Here is an 18,557-nt window from a genome sequence, read left to right as displayed (position 1 = left end):
AATAGATCCTGATTACAGATAATGTTTTACAGTATTGTAGTTTTGTATTTTTACCCGCCGATGAAATAGGTTTTTACCGCTTCATACATACAGTTTAAGTCATCTTCATTCTAAAAGACGTTTATTGATTTAATATCTTATTATGCATGACTAGGAGTTTTATTGTTTATTATTTCTTTACTATTTACGCCAACATACAATTGAAATGATGAAGTACCAATCACAATCCACAATGGGTAGTATTGTTAGCGAAAAGTCTTTTTGAAATGCATCTTTCAACACTTTCTTGACGTATATTTTATCAAATTATTGGCAGGGATAAATAAAACTGTAGCAACAAATATGAATTTTATAGATTTGCACTGTTTATGACTTAGATTGTATTTCCTCGAAATCTTTCGTCACAGGTAACCAAACCATTAATAATGCAGCCTGTCAGTGTCGTTTACAGTAGTATATATATTTGACAAAAGTAAAGGTATTCGATATGTAAAACAGCAATTGGTATTAAATGAAGACAAAGACATCCCAAAAAAATGGTATTAGGAAGCTTTGTGAACTTAACATATCACTCCATTTACACCGCTCACACTTAATGATAATTATATAGTTTAGTCGGAATGCTGTTATCTATAAGTGTTCAAAGTTATAACAAAATGTGGCGCACAGGCGCCGAACCCCTAACCCCCAAGCAAAACGGATAATTCAAAAATGGTTTTAAGATATTGCGTTGATTATATACACTGTATACTATATCACATTTTAAATTTTGTAAATTCTCAATTATTTAATTCAAAAGATTTTTTTCAAATGTCTTAGATTAAAATTAAAATAGAAATAGGAAAAGTTGATATAAGTCCACATTTATTCGATTCAAGTGTTTTTTTTTAATTAATTCCTGACGAAATCCAAATTTTCTAATTAAGTACTTGGCTCCTAGAATTCGAAGCTCTATTTGGAATTTATTGAATACAAGAAAATAGATATTTTAATACTGTCTGTCACAGCGGTATTACATAATTCAACACATCTAGCTAGCCTTGACAAAATGCTTGATGGCGTCTGTGGTTAGTGGGTTTTTTCTCCACGTTTATCAACAATCCCATTGATTCAGAGTGAACAGAACGAAGTGATCACATGACTGAGCCAACATGTCCACTTGAAGGAATATATTTGTATGTAAACCTAGCAGGATCATGTGACTACCAATATACCCAATAACATATTGTTCGCATTGATCCTATATGTACCGGTATGTTTACAGCTCGCTTGACATTCCTTCCGCACACGGTTTAGTCGTGTTATTAATAATGAATATATACTTGTTACATATAGTTCACTATTACTTTCTACCATTAACAATATTCACATAGTTCTATTGAATCCTATATTATAGCTGGATTATGATTTCTTATTAATTTCACTTTTCATTTACATGTCTGTGCATGTCATTCCTACACTGTATGTTATACAAAGTACTATTAGATAACACAGCACATTAGAATATTGAAATTAATGATAAAAGATCAAAATAAATGAAATATTAATATATTATAATGTTTATTCATATAAACGTATCATTTTAATTGTACATACTGCAATATGTGTATACTATCCAGTTAGTAATAACGGTTTAAGATACCTTTACGGCCAAGGGTTTCCGAAAGAATTTAAATCTACTTCCTGTGAGGTTTATATACCAATATACTCACAGTATCGATTGTGTTGGCTTAGTTAAGTGGTTACTTCGTTACGTTTATGAATCTTATGGTTGACTCAATTAACACTAATGTAGGTGATGTCGGTCCCCGATCATCTCCTACACTAACCACTGACGCTGTCCAACATTTTGTGACATTAAAAATGGTCTTCTTTAATAGAGAATACGTTCATATAAACAAAAATTCGTCAAATTAGCTCCATGAATTGACCTGTACGTATCGATAGTGGTTCGAATCCGTCCTAATTTGTATTATTTTTACTCTATTTTTAGTGCGTTATTGTTTTACGCGGACCAGATTTTGTCTCTTAATTGTATCTTATTAATCGACTATATTGTTTTATATAGTGTCTTTAACTTTAAATGTTTAAATTATTTACAGCCTTTAACACTATAACTCCGTTTGTTTATTTTTAATGCTATCAGTACAGGTCTTTTGAATAATCCTTTCTACTTGTAATAAGTTACATCTATATTCCGTTTTCATTTTGTTTCTTTCCTGAATAATAACTTAAGTATTATTAAAAACTTGAAACTGTTTTTAACATATTCTACACTACCAAAGGAAGGTTTCCGAGGTTAATTCATATTCGAATCCTACTTTAGCCACTGACGTTATCCAATGCTTTGTAACAAAAAAAGAAACATCAACTTGATGTTCAAAACCGTTTATAAAACATTCAATACTTGATAAATATGTATGTAAAATATGTTATAGAGATAAACCGTAAACTGTACAAATATGTGGGAGAGAGAACTGAATACAGTAAAAAGGTAAACATAAACCGTAAACTGTACACTATGTGGGAGAGAGAACTGAATACAGTAAAAAGGTAAACATAAACCGTAAACTGTACAATATGTGGGAGAGAGAACTGAATACAGTAAAAAGGTAAACATAAACCGTAAACTGTACACTATGTGGGAGAGAGAACTGAATACAGTAAAAAGGTAAACATAAACCGTAAAACTGTACACTATGTGGGAGAGAGAACTGAATACAGTAAAAAGGTAAACATAAACCGTAAACTGTACACTATGTGGGAGAGAGAACTGAATACAGTAAAAAGGTAAACATAAACCGTAAACTGTACACTATGTGGGAGAGAGAACTGAATACAGTAAAAAGGTAAACATAAACCGTAAACTGTACACTATGTGGGAGAGTGAACTGAATACAGTAAAAAAAGGTAAACATAAACCGTAAACTGTACACTATGTGGGAGAGAGAACTGAATACAGTAAAAAGGTAAACATAAACCGTAAACTGTACACTATGTGGGAGAGAGAACTGAATACAGTAAAAAGGTAAACAATAAACCGTAAACTGTACACTATGTGGGAGAGAGAAACTGAATACAGTAAAAAGGTAAACATAAACCGTAAACTGTACACTATGTGGGAGAGAGAACTGAATACAGTAAAAAGGTAAACATAAACCGTAAACTGTACACTATGTGGGAGGAGAACTGAACAGAACAAACTAACCTGAAGAGACTGAATACACTATGTGGGAGAGAGAACATAAACCGTAAACTGTACACTATGTGGGAGAGAGAACTGAATACAGTAAAAAGGTAAACATAAACCGTAAACTGTACACTATGTGGGAGAGAGAACTGAATACAGTAAAAAGGTAAACATAAACCGTAAACTGTACACTATGTGGGAGAGAGAACTGAATACAGTAAAAAGGTAAACATAAACCGTAAACTGTACACTATGTGGGAGAGAGAACTGAATACAGTAACAAACGGTAAACGATGTGGGAGAGAGAATAAACCGTAAACTGTAAACCTCATAAACTGTAGGAGAGAGAACACTGACTACAGTAAAAAAGGTAACCATAAACCGTAAACTGTACACTATGTGGGAGAGAGAACTGAATACAGTAAAAAGGTAAACATAAACCGTAAACTGTACACTATGTAGGAGAGAGAACTGAATACAGTAAAAAGGTAAACATAAACCGTAAACTGTACACTATGTAGGAGAGAGAACTGAATACAGTAAAAGGTAAACATAAACCGTAAATGGTACACTATGTGGGAGAGAGAACTGAATACAGTAAAAAGGTAAACATAAACCGTAAAACTGTACACTATGTGGGAGAGAGAACTGAAATACAGTAAAAAGGTAAACATAAACCGTAAACTGTACACTATGTGGGAGAGAGAACTGAATAACAGTAAAAAGGTAAACATAAACCGTAAACTATGTGGGCAGAGAGAAACTGAATACAGTAATGAAGGTATAAACAAAAACCGTAAACTGTACACTATGTGGGAGAGAGAACTGAATACAGTAAAAAGGTAAACATAAACCGTAAAACTGTACACTATGTGGGAGAGAGAACTGAATACAGTAAAAAAGGTAAACATAAACCGTAAACTGTACACTATGTGGGAGAGAGAGAACTGAATACAGTAAAAAGGTAAACATAAACCGTAAACTGTACACTATGTAGGAGAGAGAACTGAATACAGTAAAAAGGTAAACATAAACCGTAAAACTGTACACTATGTAGGAGAGAGAACTGAATACAGTAACAAGGTAAACATAAACCGTAAACTGTACACTATGTAGGGAGAGAGAACTGAATACAGTAAAAGGTAAACATAAACCGTAAACTGTACACTATGTGGGAGAGAGAACTGAATACAGTAAAAAAGGTAAACATAAACCGTAAACTGTACACTATGTGGGAGAGAGAACTGAATACAGTAAAAAGGTAAACATAAACCGTAAACTGTACACTATGTGGGAGAGAGAACTGAATACAGTAAAAAGGTAAACATAAACCGTAAACTGTACACTATGTGGGAGAGAGAACTGAATACAGTAAAAAGGTAAACATAAACCGTAAACTGTACACTATGTGGGAGAGAGAACTGAATACAGTAAAAAGGTAAACATAAACCGTAAACTGTACACTATGTGGGAGAGAGAACTGAATACAGTAAAAAGGTAAACATAAACCGTAAACTGTACACTATGTGGGAGAGAGAACTGAATACAGTAAAAAGGTAAACATAAACCGTAAACTGTACACTATGTAGGAGAGAGAACTGAAACTGTACACTACAGTAAGTAAAAAGGTAAACATAAACCGTAAAACTGTACACTATGTAGGAGAGAGAACTGAATACAGTAAAAAGGTAAACATAAACCGTAAACTGTACACTATGTGGGAGAGAGAACTGAATACAGTAAAAAGGTAAACATAAACCGTAAACTGTACACTATGTGGGAGAGAGAACTGAATACAGTAAAAAGGTAAACATAAACCGTAAACTGTACACTATGTGGGAGAGAGAACTGAATACAGTAAAAAGGTAAACATAAACCGTAAACTGTACACTATGTGGGAGAGAGATCTGAGAGACTGAATACAGTAAAAAGGTAAACATAAACCGTAAACTGTACACTATGTGGGAGAGAGAACTGAATACAGTAAAAAGGTAAACATAAACCGTAAACTGTACACTATGTAGGAGAGAGAACTGAATACAGTAAAAAGGTAAACATAAACCGTAAACTGTACACTATGTAGGAGAGAGAACTGAATACAGTAAAAAATGGTAAACATAAACCGTAAACTGTACACTATGTGGGAGAGAGAACTGAATACAGTAAAAAGGTAAACATAAACCGTAAACTGTACACTATGTGGGAGAGAGAACTGAATACAGTAAAAAGGTAAACATAAACCGTAAACTGTACACTATGTGGGAGAGAGAACTGAATACAGTAAAAAGGTAAAACATAAACCGTAAACTGTACACTATGTGGGAGAGAGAACTGAATACAGTAAAAGGTAAACATAAACCGTAAACTGTACACTATGTGGAGAGAGAACTGAATACAGTAAAAAGGTAAACATAAACCGTAAACTGTACACTATGTGGGAGAGAGAACTGAATACAGTAAAAAGGTAAACATAAACCGTAAACTGTACACTATGTGGGAGAGAGAACTGAATACAGTAAAAAGGTAAACATAAACCGTAAACTGTACACTATGTGGGAGAGAGAACTGAATACAGTAAAAAGGTAAACATAAACCGTAAACTGTACACTATGTGGGAGAGAGAACTGAATACAGTAAAAAGGTAAACATAAACCGTAAACTGTACACTATGTGGGAGAGAGAACTGAATACAGTAAAAAGGTAAACATAAACCGTAAACTGTACACTATGTGGGAGAGAGAACTGAATACAGTAAAAAGGTAAACATAAACCGTAAACTGTACACTATGTGGGAGAGAGAACTGAATACAGTAAAAAGGTAAACATAAACCGTAAACTGTACACTATGTGGGAGAGAGAACTGAATACAGTAAAAAGGTAAACATAAACCGTAAACTGTACACTATGTGGGAGAGAGAACTGAATACAGTAAAAAGGTAAACATAAACCGTAAACTGTACACTATGTGGGAGAGAGAACTGAATACAGTAAAAAGGTAAACATAAACCGTAAACTGTACACTATGTGGGAGAGAGAACTGAATACAGTAAAAAGGTAAACATAAACCGTAAACTGTACACTATGTGGGAGAGAGAACTGAATACAGTAAAAAGGTAAACATAAACCGTAAACTGTACACTATGTGGGAGAGAGAACTGAATATAGTAAAAAGGTAAACATAAACCGTAAACTGTACACTGTGTGGGAGAGAGAACTTGAATACAGTAAAAAGGTAAACATAAACCGTAAACTGTACACTATGTGGGAGAGAGAACCGTAAAAAGGTAAACTGTACTGAATACAGTAAAAAGGTAAACATATGTGGGGAGAGAGAACTGAATACAGTAAAAAGAAACATAAACCGTAAACTGGGAGAGAGAACTGAATACAGTAAAAAGGTAAACAGTACAATGTGGGAGAGAGAACTGAATACATAAAAAGGTAAACCCGTAAAACTGTACACTATGTGGGAGAGAGAACTGAATACAGTAAAAATGTAAACATAAACCGTAAACTGTACACTATGTGGGAGAGAGAACTGAATACAGTAAAAAGGTAAACATAAACCGTAAACTGTACACTATGTGGGAGAGAGAACTGAATACAGTAAAAATGTAAACATAAACCGTAAACTGTACACTATGTGGGAGAGAGAACTGAATACAGTAAAAAGGTAAACATAAACCGTAAACTGTACACTATGTGGGAGAGAGAACTGAATACAGTAAAAAGGTAAACATAAACCGTAAACTGTACACTATGTGGGAGAGAGAACTGAATACAGTAAAAAGGTAAACACAAAGGACAGGTAATGGTGCCATAATCTGGGAGTTAATGCATATATAACTGCGACTATACGTTTTAAGTACATTATATGTATATAACAAACAAAACCGTGATTTATATTATAAGTATGCATTCTTTTGTGTGTTTTTATATAAAGTACAACAAATGTAAACAAACCTAATCATTAACAGAGATTTTTGATAAACGTTATTTGGTTCACGATGGCATCCACGGAACAAATCAAATAAAAATGTGGACTTTTTAATTAGTTTAGTAGTTTTCTTCATACATCTCCCTTCATCATATTAAGATGAATGCTAGATTTTGGCTCCGTTATCATCATAAGTAAGTTAATCGTTTTTGTTTTATCTTTCCCCACATACATTCCTCCCCTCCCAAGACGAAGGATGCTAACAAAGTTGGGAGGGGGCCAAACTTGCCGGAAGGAGGTGTTTTACGAGCGTAAAAAGTGATAAAATGGCCAAAATACATATTTTAAAGATTTCCTGGAACTTGAATTATCTTCTGGATCCGACAAAGCCTAGCATCATAGAATCGACTTTCCTTTTACCTTGTGAAGACATTATTAGACATTAATATAGGTAAATCTCAACCTTTCTTATCTAGTTGACAATGAATTTTCAACTTGTATATTTCATTTTAAATGATATTGTGTCTGCATGAAAATGTCAAATTGTTTTCCTCTTTTAAGAACGAACAGAAATGACCATTTCACCATTGCAAACTACGTTTGTTTTCCCCTCGTCAAGCTAACAAATCTTACGTAGATTGTTTCTCGGAGTATATATCAGTACATGTAAAATTAACAACTTCAACGATAATGCTTAGAGTAAAATTGGGATATGTAACTACCAAAAATATTTGAAACTTTAACTATAAGTACTGCACATGCTTATGCATGTACTTATATAAGTACTAGTATATTATACTGTAAGCGTGTATATAAATTACGTAGTTACATAGTTAGGTAATACGCAGGCATAGTTTGCCTCTATATCCATATCACATATATCACTTCAATCAAGTACAAGCAATCAATAAATAGGTCTCTATGTTTAGAATTCTAAATATAGCTATCTCTAGGTATGTAGGATTCTGTTTTGCCCTTTACGGAGTGTATTGGCTCAGTCGTGTGGTTACTTCGTCTTGAAATGGTTTCAAAATTTGTCACACACGCAAATACTTGTAGGTTCAAATCCTATAATAGCCACTGACGCTACCCAATACTTTTTTTTATTTTTATTTTATTTTCAGTTCAATTAGTATTATTAGTTACTGATGTATTATTGCGTAGTTGATAGAAACCAAACAAATATATAAAATAAATTACGAGAGAACCACCAATAGTATAAAGCAGACCTAATATTTTTGTTTTGTAATCTTGTAATTTGATAGAAACCAAACAAATATATAAAATGAATTACGAGAGAACCACCAATAGTATAAAGCAGACCTAATATTTTTCTGTATTCCGTTTTCATTTTTTTGTCATCTGAATAATAACTAAAGTCGTATAAAAATTCAAACTGTTTTTTTCTATCATCGTCTACACTGCAATAGGAAAATGTCCGAGGTTAACCTTTTAATTTCTGTAATTATTTTCTAATGATAAGAAACCATTCGAATACTACGTTAGTTACTGACATTATCCAATGCTTTTTGACTAGTTCTCCTGTTATTTTATAAAAAAAATGTTCATAACAGTTAATAAAACATTAAAATACTTAATTGTGTAATATGTATGTAATATATGTTATGGAAATAAGCCGAAAACTGTACGATATGTGTGAGAGAGAACTGAATCGAGGCACGTCAGGGATACCTTTTGCTGTCTTATAAATGACTTATATTAGAGTCACATATAAGATAGTAAAAAGGTAACATATAGGACAGTTACATGTAATGGTTCCATGATCTGTGAATTAAAGTACAAAAACAACAATAGATGGCATAACAACTATATTTTAAGTATTTATTCTACAAACAAATCCATGATTTTTTTATAAAAATGCATTCTTTTGTGCCTGTTTATATAAAGTACAACACATGTAAACAAACTTAGTTCTTGTTGGAGATTTTTTGATAAACGTTATTTGGATTATGATGGCATCCACCAGACAAATCTTAGTCAAATTCATTTTAATCCTCAACGAATATAAATGCGGGGTTTTTAATTAGTTTTCTTTGTAGACTTGTTAATGTTGGTTTCTCTCATCATCATATAAAGATGAAAACTAATTTTCTATGCTAGGTTTTGGCTCCGTTATCACCATCAGTAAGTTAATCGTTTTTGTTTTCCCCACATAACACGTTGCCGGAAGGGGCTTTAATTGAGAAAATTGTCAAAATACATATTTTTAGTCCACCATCATCATTGCTAAAGGGATCTTTCTCAAATTTCATATGTAGTTTCCCCTAGGGCCCTAGTTGTGCATATTGTATTTTGGGACTAATCGGTCAACAAGATGGCTGATAGGTCGCAATCTAGGATTTTGATAGTTGAAGTTTGTTACCGCTATTTCTCAGAAAGCACTGAAGGATCGATTTGTCTCAAATTTCATGTCAGGTTCCCTTAGGGGTCTAGTTGTGCATATTGCATTTTGGGATCGATTAGTCAACAAGATGGCCGACAGGACGCCATCTTGGATTTTGACAATTGAAGATTGTAACCGCTATTTCTCAGAAAGTACTAATGATATTTGTCTCGAATTCCATGTGCATGTTCCCCTAGAGGTCTAGTTGTGCATATTGCATTTTGGAACCGATCGGTTAACAAGATGGCCAACAGGCTACCATCTTGGATTTTGATATTTGAAGTTTGTTACCGCTATATATTTCAGAAAGTACTAAAAGGATCTTTCTCAAACTTATTTACACATAGCCAGAAAATGTCATGAGAGTATTTTTAATTGAAGGGGGGTGTTAATTGTGGACATAACCCGTAACAGGGTGATTTGAGATGACAAAGAGCAATGTTTCGTTTTCGTTTTTTCCCAAAAGAGTTAATTTTTCGTAAAAATTATTATTTATTATTTGAGACAAAATTTTCCGTTAACAATCTAAAAGAAATGACTTAAATATAATGTATACGATCTACTCAAATGAATTATGAATATAAAATGTAGAATATTTAACAAAGGCTAACCTATTTTGGCATGTTTGTGCAGGTAGTTTTAATGAAAATGAGTACGAAGAATTCAGGCTCTTTGGGCCTTTTTAAAATCACAAAAGGAAATAGTAGTGTCATTTTAAAGGGACAACTATACTAGTAGCACTTTCGATATGCAAAGTTTCAAGAAAATAAAACAGTGAGCAGTTTCTATGAGATTTTTAACATTAGCTTGAACACCACCTTTGTCTGCCACACAAATCCTTGTAGGTTCGAATCCTATGATAGTCACTGACGCTACCCAATACTTTTTATTTTTATTCCATTTTTTTATCAGTTAGTATGAGTTGCTGATATATTATTGTGTAGTTGATAGAAACCAAACATATAATAGATTATGAGAAAACCAAAAGTATGAAGCAGATATTTGAGTAACTGATATATGTAACTTATATACAGATTTTTGGTAGGTAATGTAGTTTATAAATTGTTATCTGCTGACGAAATTTAATTTTACCATCATTCATTTTTAATGTGCCATTTGTATAATTATGCCCTGATGGAGTTAGATTTAGTATTTTAATGACATATCCTGTGTCTTATATAAGTCATGTTCATTCCAAAAGACATTTATTGGAATTATCATATTAATATGCATGACTAGGAGATTTATTGATATAATCATTTCTATAACGTTTCCACATCTACATACATCAGTAACGATCAAGTACCAACATAAACCATAATGTGTAGTATTATTACCGAAAAGTCATGTTGAAAGTTATTTTTATGAAAGACATAATCAGGGAAACAGCAGCAACAAATGTGAATTTTATCAATTTGTAGATTGCATTTCCTCGAAATCTATCACCACAGGAAACCAAAAGATTAATAGTGCAGCCTGTCAGTGAGTGTCGTTTATAGCAGTATATGGATATTTGACAAAAAATAAAGGTATTCGATATGTAAAACAGCAATTTATATTTTCATCGCATTAAAGAATAGCACAGCATGTGTCGAGAAAGACAAAGACATCCAAATAACAGTGTTATTAAGTTACTGAAGACACCGAAATTAAACATTTCATGTGTCTGTATTACGCAGAATTGATAAGGTAATGCATTTAACTTTTACATGTATGTAATAATTGTATATTTTATTGATGTTTTGAAAATCATGGACGCACCAAACGGTCCATTGTTATTGCCTGTAATGAGTGGATATCTCTTAACTTATATATTTCGGGACGCTCGACCAACATGCCTTGGTTTTATTTGCATAGCTTGAACCTAATTAAAATTTTAAATTGAATGCTTTATGATATTTCTTGCTTTTTCTCTGCGGCTTTATACCTGGAATGTTCGAAAAGTTTTAATCACAGTCATGAACATTATTAAAGTCATCTGTGAACACGGGTTAACTCAAGCTAACAATGCACTTTTACAGATACTGTAACATGATTCCCAGGTAGATAAATATACGCAGAAATTTTCATTTCGAAATTATATGATGGACTATAAATTAAAGTGAAGTGCCCTGAGAGGCCCACTTGGACAGTCTTGTTTGCTTTAACTGTCCTATGTCTGGGGTAAATTAAGGGTAACCATGCCCATTTCAGATCTAGATTCTAGCAGTACTCTTAAAGCATATTTTTGTTAAAATTTTCACCCAATTCGATAGTATGATATTGATATTTTGATTGTAATTTTATAGTTTCATCCAAATGAAATAAATCATTTTAATGTTTATGTAGTTCTCCCCTTGGTAGCCCCAATATGCAGTATTCTCATGTCACAGTGAAGTAAACACTAAGTGTCTGTCCACCCCCACCTCTAACATTTGCAAAGCCAGAATCCGAAATGTTCTTAGTTGTACTTGTCAAGACAATTTAGCAGGAGATAGATCTGTCCGAGGGTGAGACTGTCCCCAAAACATCTGCATCAATATGAAGGCTTCAAATTTTATTTTTCTGTGTTTAAGTGCTACTTGTTTCAACTTGCTAAATCCTGCTACATCACAATCAACTTCAGTGTCAACTCAAACTTCACCTTCAGGAACAAGCCCAACGTCAACTCCGGAGACAACCCAAACATCAACTCCTGGGACAACTCAAACATCAACTCCTGGGACAACCCAAACGTCAACTCCAGGAACAACCCAAACATCAACTCCACAGACAACACAAACGTCAACTCCGGGGACAGCCCAAATGTCAACTCCAGGGACAACCCAAACGTCAACTCCAGGAACAACTCAAACGTCAGCTCCGGGGACATCCCAAACGTCAACTCCAGGAACAACCCAAACGTCTACTCCAGGGACAACCCAGTCAACTCCACAGACAACCCAAACGTCAGCTTCAGAGACAACTCAAATATCAGCTTCAGCAACAACACAAACGTCAACCTCAGTAACAGTTCTATCATCAACTTCAGAGACAGCTCCTTCATCAACCTCAGTGACAGGGCAAACAAATGGATCAGTGAATACATCCACATCAGATAATATAACAACAACTACTTCCCCACCGCCCGTCAAGGGGGCCGTGGTTGCTGAGGTCGATGAGAGCACTATTGCGGTCGCTGCTGTTGTGTCCATCCTCGTCTGTCTCGCCCTGGTGATACTTGCTGCCGTTGTGGGGACATTTGAGAACAAATTAGTGGGGTATTCTATTACGAGGAAACTGTCCATGTTTGTTAATGGCGGTGTGGACCTGGACTCTAGTGGAAGGCCGTTGTCAGAGGATTTCACTGAGTTTTGATATAACAATGTAAGTGTTGGTGAATTGCTATTCTTACAGTATGGTACATAGGATGCAAAGGAGGCGTATCTTGAACATGTCAATCTTTTAATGTGGGTTGTGTTATCCCAGACGTGTACAATCTAAACTAATCATGGGATATGCTTGAGTGGGAAGTTTTTGTTACTTGGATTTATACTAACTATTTCCCGTTATACAGTAAAATCTTGTATAATCTATTACTTTGTGATCAAAAGAATTTCCAGAATTTTTGAAACAATTATTAAATTCAAACTTTATTGGAATTACTATTTCATAACATGCATGTATTTATCAAAATGCATTTCATAATATATACATAAAACGACCAGGCAAAGTACAGTGAAGTACAAATAATATCAACATCTAACCATATGAATTGTGGCTTACAAAATAGCATAAAACGAGGAATATATATCAAATCAATGTACATATCAAAGGTGTTTTCTTTTCACATTTTATCACATAATTAAATTAAAACATGACACGATCATTAGTGATATGATTTGTTTACAGTAATCCTTTTTTTAACTTTTTTTTTATTCCAATCTAAAAGTCACAACATGCTATAATGTAAACATCTCATAACTAATCACATAATTGCATAAGATGCATAATAAACTTACAGTGATTTAGAATATATGAATAAATCTTGATAATTATCTTATGTAATTGTAATCATAACTGTTTTGAGGAACTATCTTCTTTTTCTATCCCAAAGACTACACAGGCAAAAGTGCCACGCATGAAATACATGTGATAAACGCATGATTTTCATGCGAAAATTTCAGGCGTATTTGAGCTGTAAAGAGCACACCTGTATATCATGCGTAAAATTTCATATGAGAATCATGCGTTTCTCGTATGATTCTCATGCGTAGAATTCCACATGCGTAAATCATGTGTAGCCACATATGAGAATCATGCGAGAAATGCATGATTCTCATGCGTAAATTTCAACATGCGTAAATCATGTGTAGTCACATATGTAAATCATGCGTATCACACGCATGTAAATTATATCATATGTAAATCAGCCGAAAAGTGCCACGCATGTTTTGTATATATTTGGTATTGTATATATTTGAATGGTGATGCATATCTCACATGGAAATTATGTCATATAGTGTAATCTATCCTCTTGCATTTTACATTTGTAATTAATTAATCAAATTATGTATGTAAAATACAAAAAAGAGCACATTTAATAAATTTGTAAATTATATGTTCCATGTCTAGACATTCTATCTTGATGATCAGAAAAAGTCTCCAATTGTTCTAGAACTTCTCTAGAAATGTACTATATATAACAAGTACGCATTCCATGTCATATCTCGTTTTATGTTATTGTAACTATAGCAATACAATCCTATGTCAAATCTCAAATTATATCAAAATGGAATTTAAGGAACAGACAAAAACTCATCAGATAAGATGAAAATTATTCATTTCAATTTGATTATGCACAAACAATCAAAAGATACACTGTAAAACAAAATTAATTCTCCTTGCATATCCTATATAACATATACAACATTTTATATGTAGTTAAATTGTCAGTCTTTAAGTGTGACACATTAAGCTTTCAACTATCTATGCCTTTTGCCTTATTATTTCAACACTAGATTCACTACTGGATATCAAAGTCCATTTCCTGTCTTCCAGTTGATATAAATGTTCAGTCTTTTGTTGTGGGATAAAAACACTTTTTCCAACAAGGCTTGTCATCCTAACAAGTTGGTTTCATTGAAAATTGCCTTTTCAAATTAAGCTGTTTTCATGTCAATGCCAGTTCAAGTTCCCATGATCAACTTTCTGGATGCTGAGCTGATCCATTGATGACATCTGAACCATTTGCATTCTACCTATTATTGATCAATAAATGCTGTAACTTGCATAACCCAGCTTCACAATTTTGCAGTTTTCAGCTCCTCCAGTTTCTTGCCTCTTTTCATGTTTCCTTTCACTGTAAAAATCAAAATGGGAAAATATTACAAAGAGCATTATACAAATATCTATTAAACTAGAAAATTGGAAAGTCAGGAAGGGCCCTGATAAATGACTGACCCACAATAAGGATATATCAGAATCTAACTTAAGCAGGGCCCCTTGATATATGCCATATGTTTATCAGTTAGGCCTAAAATAAAATATTGTTTATTTGCCTAAACCTGACAGACCCACTTGAAAACCACTGACTCAAACTATTTATGTAAGTTTCAATTTTATGTTATTGAAATATTTTTTAACCTGTTTTCATGGATGTCAGTCAGATATTCCTTTTTTTGTTGGTATGCTTGCCTCATAAAAGTGTAGAACCTAAAATGTAGCTCTGTACAGTGCTATCACTTTACTAAAGCAAATTTTCACAAAAAGATTGGTCTGCACTTGAATGTTTGCTTATTGATTAATTTATCAGGCAATACATGTATTTACCTTGAATGGAAATTAAATTGTCCTGTATTGTAGCCTTCTCTGTCTGTCACAGGAGCTGGAGATTACATCGGTGGTATCAACCTAAAAAATCAACAACCATGTTCATTTTTTTCGAAAAAAAAATAAAAAAAGGATTACATAAATAATTAACATTGATTCAGTAGACAAATTTCTATGAAACTTCAAAAAACTTATCGAATGTATCAATGCGTATCGCCCATTTAAAATATTATTTCAAAATATTATAAACCGGTATATAGTATTATTCCAACTAAAGCTTTATACAAATAAATAACTATAACACTAATTGATTAACATTTATAAATGAGATGAAATGTGAAGGGGAGTTACCCGCAACAGAGATGATTTTATACTAGTTTTTTTTTTTTCAAAACGATACCTATTGAATTATTGCTCACTTACATTAGTTACAGTTTTCCAAATTTTCCATTAGGACAGAAATGTTGATGTAACATCAGATGTGAAAGGAAATACAGTATAGTGTTATATATACAATGCCCAAGATTTCATGTCCAAGTCCCAAGAAAATCGAAAAAAGAAAGACTGCCAGACACTTTCAATTCTTTAACTAACTTGAAAATATAATTATTAATACAGTGATTGTAGCCATTACCGAACTTGGGTTTGACCTGTAAGCTGTGAAGCAAAAGTCAAAGCCAAATTCAATACCGGCCACAGGGGTTGGGTTTCCGGAAAGGTTTCTGGGTTTACAGTAATCCTAAGATATACACAAGTACAAGCATGAACTCTCCATTATGTGTGATACATACCTGCGTGCATCATGCATTGTGATATTCTTTCATCCGTTTAGACAAGTAAAATATATTTAATTCATTGATAGCCACTCGGATATATGTATAATTATTGACATCACAGGTATTTGGATTATATAAAGGAAATATTGTAGATAAAACGTATTCCATCATGTAAGGTACAATAAAAAAATAAAAAAAACCTTTCCTATCAGTAATATACAGCACATGCACAATCTTTTGTCTCTTTGTGTTTAACGACCAACCTAAATTGTTTGTGCTTATTCTTTATTTGGTTGAAAGAGCGCATGATAGATGATATAAAAACATGTAATTATCAAAGGAAAGCAATTATTCTTGTACGTAATAAAAGTACTAACATTTATATTCATTTTATATTTTCTTAATATGCAAAATTATTTATTAATTTAAAAATATTATGTTTTCTTTTAAATAAAAATGACTGAAGAACACTGTCATTTTTAATTTGTTTTTACTCAGAAATAATTAACTTCATGATAATTAGGAAATGTGATGTGATAAAAGGTCATTCTTCTCTATTCGTTATTTGCCTTGTGGTTTCGTTTTCGCCGCCCAATTTTTTAATCAATATTTTAAGTTTTAAACTGATCTGGATCTGACTTTTTGCACAGCGAGTGACGTCGACGACACAGAGAACGCTTATTGTTTTTTAGTACCTGGCTCTATTCTACTTTGTACTATTTAACTTTTACAAAAGTCTCTGTATTTCAGTTATTTTCTTTCTGGTTTAATTATTTACACGAGCTTGGTTTACGGTTATGTTATGATATCAATATGCCACTTCTCTAGACAGTATTTTTACTAAAATGAGTTATAAATGGTTGTCATTGCTTTGTTATTAAAACAACAACACCTATTCTTTTCGTAATTAGAATCAGGTGTCTACTGGTATTAACATAATTTTTTAATGTTTATTAAACAGAAACTATCTGAACTTGGGTTAGGTTATATATGGTTAAGGCAGTCTCCTGCTGATATCATTTTACTTCCGTTAATTAAACAACGAATTGATGATCAGACAAAACAACTGTTGTTGGCAACAATAAGCACTTCCAGTAAATGTGATCTCTTTAGATATCTAGTAGATGACGTAACATTACAATTTTATTTAACGAAGTCTCTTTCAAAACAACGTAGAATTTCTGTATCCAAACTTCGTCTTTCAGCTCATAATCTTGCAATCGAGATAGGTAGATATAGAAATGTTGAAAGGAATAATAGATTATGTAGAAACTGTGAACTCTTCGAAATAGAAGATGAATATCATTTTTTATTTATTTGTCCAAAATTTTCAGATATTCGGAGAAAATACATTAAAAACTATTTTTGGGTAAAGCCATCTGTTTACAAAGTTATTGAATTGCTAAATACACATAACATAAAAGATTTTAATTTATTAGGCAAGTGCATAATTGAGGCAAACAACAGCAGAATCACTTAATCACATATGTGCATTTCAATTTGTCTATGATAATTTAATGTTTACCCTTGTTGATTGTATATATGTATATTTTATGTTAATATTCCAATAAGTTGTATACTTACGGAAATAAAGAATTTCGAATTGTGCATTAGACAATTAGGTACGAAAATGTAAAAACAGAAGTGATGACATCACAGTCTTCATGGAAGCAACGTTTCCCTTTCCTAGATACAAGTCTGTGTGCCTTTATCATCCCAGCGATTTATGGAAGTTTATTTTCTCATGGGTCTTTGGCTCACCACTTTTGAAAATGGTGAGTCCCACAATATATGCGACCTCATTGAAGTACTGGTGTCTTATTTTCCTATCTGATACCAATCATTTTCCCAATTCGTCCTCTTTGAAGCATTGTACCAATCTTTGATCCAACATCGTTGTCTATGAAGCAGATCATTACCTTACTGGTACAAATTGTACAAACTGGTTGTTAATATATCGTCGTGATCAGTATCTATCTAATTGTGCCAAAACATCTTCCTAACTACTGAACAGTATTTATCTAGTTGTCCCTGGAACATCTTCCTACCTACTGAACAGTATCTATCTAGTTGTCCCTGGCACATCTTCCTACCTACTGAACAGTATCTATCTAGTTGTCCCTGGAACATCTTCCTACCTACTGAACAGTATCTCTCTAGTTGTCCCTGAACCATCTTCCTACCTACTGAACAGTATCTATTTAGTTGTCCCTGACACATCTTCCTACCTACTGAACAGTATCTATCTAGTTGTCCCTGGAACATCTTCCTACCTACTGAACAGTATCTATCTAGTTGTCCCTGGAACATCTTCCTACCTACTGAACAGTATCTATCTAGTTGTCCCTGGAACATCTTCCTACCTACTGGACAGTATCTATCTAGTTGTCCCTGACACATCTTCCTACCTACTGAACAGTATCTATCTAGTTGTCCCCTGGAACATCTTCCTACCTACTG

At 33.2% G+C, this 18,557-nt stretch overlaps 1 protein-coding gene across 1 annotated transcript; it reads left to right on the top strand.

Annotated features, from left to right (window-relative positions):
- The first annotated feature begins 11,685 nt into the window (after positions 1–11,685).
- Positions 11,686–12,611, top strand: LOC138327082 (circumsporozoite protein-like). The gene is made up of 2 exons (XM_069273068.1): positions 11,686–11,694; positions 12,087–12,611. Exons 1-2 carry the CDS (start codon positions 11,686–11,688, stop codon positions 12,609–12,611), a joined length of 534 nt encoding a protein of 177 aa, XP_069129169.1.
- The last annotated feature ends 5,946 nt before the right edge of the window (positions 12,612–18,557 follow it).

Source organism: Argopecten irradians, chromosome 7 (genome assembly GCF_041381155.1).
Source record: "Argopecten irradians isolate NY chromosome 7, Ai_NY, whole genome shotgun sequence".
NCBI lineage: Eukaryota > Metazoa > Mollusca > Bivalvia > Pectinida > Pectinidae > Argopecten > Argopecten irradians.
The sequence above is the reverse complement of the archived record's forward strand: the minus strand, read 5'-3'. Positions and strand labels throughout refer to the sequence as shown.